Source organism: Mandrillus leucophaeus, unplaced genomic scaffold (assembly GCF_000951045.1).
Source record: "Mandrillus leucophaeus isolate KB7577 unplaced genomic scaffold, Mleu.le_1.0 Scaffold11, whole genome shotgun sequence".
In the NCBI taxonomy this organism is placed as follows: Eukaryota; Metazoa; Chordata; class Mammalia; order Primates; family Cercopithecidae; genus Mandrillus; species Mandrillus leucophaeus.
The window spans coordinates 1,152,648-1,157,115 of record NW_012099209.1 but is presented as its reverse complement, the minus strand read 5'-3'; the positions used below and the strand labels follow the sequence as shown (position 1 = coordinate 1,157,115).

Here is a 4,468-nt window from a genome sequence, read left to right as displayed (position 1 = left end):
AAAGGTAGCCGGCGAACGGCGCCTTTTCAGCACGCGCATGCGCACAAGGCATTATCTCCCGCGGTCAGCTGGGAGCTGTGCTGCAGTTGTCTCTCCTGTTGACCGGCAGAGGGTGCCCCGCGGTGGCTGGGCGCAGCTGGTGGCAGCCGCAAGAAGCGGCTGGTTGGTCTTACCACCTCCAGCTGGGCAGATGGCACACAGCTGGCTGCCAGCTTGTCCTGGCTGCAGCCAAGTCTCCGCCTCTTGGCAGGAAGCCGAGGAGGCCTGAGTTCAAGCTCGCTGGGTGTCCTTGGGATGGTCCCTGCGCCTCTCTGGGCTTTCTCGATCTGTAAAACTCATGGATTGCAAGCTTGTCTTTGACAATCTTGCCTCCATTTCGGACCCTAGAAGAATTTTCCTCTGTTGTTAGAACCGAAAAAAAAAAAAGAAAAAGAAAAAAGGAAGAAAAATTTTCTGATACTCAGATCTGAACCCCTCCCCTACTCACACACTATCCTTGGCTCTCCATTTCCCCAAGTAAAACCTGCTCAGCCCTTCCATCAGGCATGCAAAACCCTGTACACACACCATCTTACATTTCAGCCACGCCCTCCTCTCTGCCTGGTGTTCCCCTATCCGCCCTTTAAAAATCCTCTCCTCTCCTCCAAGGGCTGAGTAAGGTGTGGCTTATGCCTGTCATTCCAGCATTTTGGGAGGCTGAGGAGGGAGGATCCCTTGGGGCCAGGAGTTTGAGACCAGCCTGGGGACATGGTAGCAACCACATATAGCCTCAAGTACTAGGAAGGTGAGGTGGGAGGATTCCCTGAACCCAGGAGTTCCAGGCTGTAGTGAGCAATGACAGCGCCAATGCACTCCAGCCTGGGCAACGGAGTGAGATCCTTTCTCCAAAAAAAAAAAAAAAAAAAAAAAAAATTGGAGTCCTCTTCTCTCAACCGCTGTCCATTCTTCTGGCCCAGCTGCCTTCCCTTGACTCTCTCCCAAGTTCAGGGGCTCCTCAAGGGCCAGGGGCCTGGGGCTGTATCCCTACAAGTGCCAGCTTGGGGTTGATACAGAGAGGTGCTTGCTAAATGAATAAACTGTATAGTCTCCCAGAAGTGCCCTTAGTGGGCAAGAGTAGGTGTCTGGACGGAATCCAGCTCTGGCAGCAAATTCCAGGGGATGGGAGTGGCCAAGCAGCAAGGAGCATTTAACCCCTCGTCCCCCGAAGTCCATCCTACCTGTAGCATCATTTAGCAAAACATCACCACTACAATAACGCCCATAATATATGGAGCACTTGTTATATGCATGACACTGATGAGTGCTTTACCTGCATAGTAAACTTATGAGAGGATTAATTTCATAAAGAAATAAACAGAGGCTCAGGAACGTGAAGTAACTTGCCCAAGGTCACACCTCAGCAAAGGGCAGAGGCTGGATTTGAGACCTGAGCTCTCCTGAGGGCCTACCGTGGCCCCGCCGGCACCACAGAGCTGGGATGCCTGCCTCTTGCTATCAGCCCTCCTCAGAACCATGGCAGCCATAGGTTAAATCGGCTGATTATGAAATTCAAACTCTCTAATTACCCACAGCTCTAAGACTTTCCTTGAAAGCTTTAGAGAAGCCCGTCAGGATGGCTCACGCCTGTAATCTCAGCCCTTTGGTGAAGCCGTAGGCGAGAGGATTGCTTAATGCCCGGAGTTCGAGACTAGTCTGGGCAACACAGCGAGACCTCGTCCCTACCAAAAAAAAAAGGGGGGGCAGGGGATGGGGATGGGGTGAGGGAGGTTAGCAAATAATGGTTCCCAGGGCTTGGAATTACACAGCCTTGGGTTCAAGTCCCAGCTTTGCCCCTTGCTTGATTTATGTTCTTGTGCCCTTTATGAGCCTCAGTTTCCCCACTGGAGACTGGAAAAAGATCTTGGAGTCTCTGCTTCTAGAATGGAAAGGTCGATACGGAGAGAAGAGTGTGGGAGCCTCGTTTGGAGAGGAACAGGACAATTCGGAGGCAGGGGCTGGGAGGCAGGGGCTTGGGAGACCCATTTGCAGAGAGAGGGCCCCGGCCGCGCACTCCCAGGCGTCCCTCAGACCTTAGACTGCAACCCCCTTCTCCGCCTTGAGCCAGGCCCCATCCTCCCGCAACCTCGGTGCACCACCAAAGGGGCGGGGTTGTTGCTCCCAGAGCCCGCCTCCACTCCGGAACTGCCGCTTCTGATTGGGCTTGTAACTAGGCCAGGTCAATCCGCAGCTGCGATAGGCCGAAGTGCCCGCCCGTCGGCACATGGCTCCGCCTACTCGGGGGAGGAACTTAAAGGGCCGGCTCTTTCCGCGGCCGCGGGATGCCCCTGTGCTGACCGCCGGGGGCCGGTGCCCGCCCGCGTAGACGCACCCGGCCTGACCCCAAGCCACCATGTAAACGGCGCCAGCAGGCGGATGCTGGCTTCTCCGCCTGGGACCCCTCCGCCCCTACCCGGGCCCCGCGGCCCTCGATGAGGTGAGCGGGGAGCGGGCCCCAAAAGGAGAGATCGAAGCCCCGGGGCCTCCACTTCGGAGGAGTGGTGTCCACCAACCCCGCGTTTGGGCTCCTAGGAAGCCACGGAGCCCCAGTGGGCTCGACCCCGCTGCAGGAATGACGAACACCTGGAAGGCGGGGGCCAGGGGCGGGGAAGCGGGACTGGGGTGGCGCCTGTGCGTTGCCCTCTGCAATCCGGGATTAGGGCCCCACTCGAGGTGCGGGGCACAGTCTGCTTCTCCTCCAGTATGTCTGGGGCCACTGCGGGCTCAGTCTCGGGCGTGCTTTACCTTAGCGGCGCCCAACCTGGGGTGGGGGGCAGGCAGGCAGTTGGCCCCATCTCCAGGCCCTAGACACCTAGACAATGGGGGTGCACTGCTCGGGTATCCCCCCTTAGGTTATGTAACCGCCTGTGGTTGCCATGGACACGGGGGCGGGGGTGGCCCAAGGAGTGGGATGGAGGCTTGGAGGCCCCCAGCCAGGGCCTTGCCTTTCCCATCCTCTTCTCCACCTCCGAGGACTTGTGTAGCAGATCCCCAGAATCCAGAGTGCCAAGGAGGAAGTTCAGAGTCTAGCTTCCTCTCAGAGTATCTGGGTCTCAGCTTGGCCCTCTATGAAACAGACCCCGGCTCACCCCGGTCTAGAGGAACTAAGCAAGGCTTTCTGTGGCTCAATTCCCAACCCCCTCTCCCAGGGCCTCATCTTTCAGGAGTCAGATTCAGAGCCAGGAGTCTCACTGGGGGCTCACCAAAGATTTGCACATTTTAGATGCCTCAGGAGGCCATGGGGATAGGTGAGTTAGTGAGTGTATACCTGGATGAGTTAGTGAGTGAGTGCATACCTGAATGAGTAAGTTAGTGTATACCTGAATGAATGAGTTAGTGTATACCTGAATGAATGACTTAGGAGGCCATAAATGGTATAAACTCCAGCTTGTGGGGAGGGGGTGTCTTCAGGCTGGTCCATGTTTGCCAGAATGTCCCCTTCTCCAGGAACATCCCCCACCAGACCCCACCACCTTCCCTGTGGACACCCTATGGGGTAAGCCATAGCCACCTCTTTCTCTCTGAGGATAGACTAGGTGGCCCAGGAGGGTGTCTGACTACCACAAAGGCACTGCCCAGACAAAACATCTCAGGGCAGGATGGCTCACACCTGTAATCCCAGCACTTTGGGAGGCCGAGGCAGGCGGAACATTTGAGGTCAGGAGTTCAAGACCAGCCTGGCCAACATGGTGAAACCCCATCTCTACAGAAAATACAAAAATTAGCTAGACATGGTGGCACCTGCCTGTAATCCCAGCTACTGAGGAAGCTGAGGCAGGAGAATCGCTTGAACCCAGGCGGGGGAGGTTGCAGTAAGCCGAGATACTGCCACTGCACTCCAGCCTGGATGACAAAGTGAGACTGTCTGAAACACACACACAGACACACACACACACACACACACACACACACACACACCCCTCAGTGCCATGGCTCACTTGCTCTGGCGCTCCCCAAACTGGAGTCTACAAGGGTTCTGCTAAGGCTCAGGGAGTGCATGCTGCAGGGTAGAGGGTTCTCATTGAGACAGCACCTGAACTGGCTGCTGTCCCCACTCACAGGACACACCATGCTGACCGGGGTGACCGACGGTATCTTCTGTTGCCTGTTGGGCACGCCCCCCAACGCCGTGGGGCCATTGGAGAGCGTCGAGTCCAGCGATGGCTACACCTTTGTAGAGGTCAAGCCCGGCCGCGTGCTGCGAGTGAAGCATGCAGGACCCGCCCCGGCCGCTGCCGCACCTCCGCCATTATCCGCATCCTCGGATGCAGCCCAGGGGGACCTTTCTGGCTTGGTCCGCTGTCAGCGCCGGATCACCGTGTACCGCAATGGGCGGTTGCTGGTGGAAAACCTGGGCCGAGCCCCTCGAGCCGACCTCCTGCACGGGCAGAATGGCTCTGGGGAGCCGCCGGCCGCCCTGGAGGTGGAGCTG

At 57.2% G+C, this 4,468-nt stretch overlaps 2 protein-coding genes across 3 annotated transcripts in view; one reads left to right on the top strand and one right to left on the bottom strand.

Moving 5' to 3' along the window:
* MRPL34 (mitochondrial ribosomal protein L34) overlaps positions 1 to 4,468 on the bottom strand; it is a 31,139-nt gene that overhangs the window by 4,637 nt on the left and 22,034 nt on the right. The window contains exon 1 of one of the 2 annotated variants that reach the window (XM_011989966.1): positions 2,782 to 2,913. The exons of the other annotated variant lie outside the window; for it this stretch is intronic. Coding sequence (XP_011845356.1) covers positions 2,782 to 2,831 — 50 coding nt within the window. The 5' untranslated portion in view covers positions 2,832 to 2,913. Of the gene's footprint in view, positions 1 to 2,781; positions 2,914 to 4,468 lie in introns of those variants that run through there. 2 annotated transcript variants of the gene reach the window in all.
* ABHD8 (abhydrolase domain containing 8) overlaps positions 2,242 to 4,468 on the top strand; it is a 24,268-nt gene continuing 22,041 nt past the window's right edge. Inside the window, exons 1-2 of the mRNA XM_011991105.1 lie at positions 2,242 to 2,473; positions 4,098 to 4,468. Of these exons, the coding sequence (XP_011846495.1) occupies positions 4,106 to 4,468 (363 nt within the window). The 5' untranslated portion in view covers positions 2,242 to 2,473; positions 4,098 to 4,105. The remainder of the gene's footprint in view (positions 2,474 to 4,097) is intronic.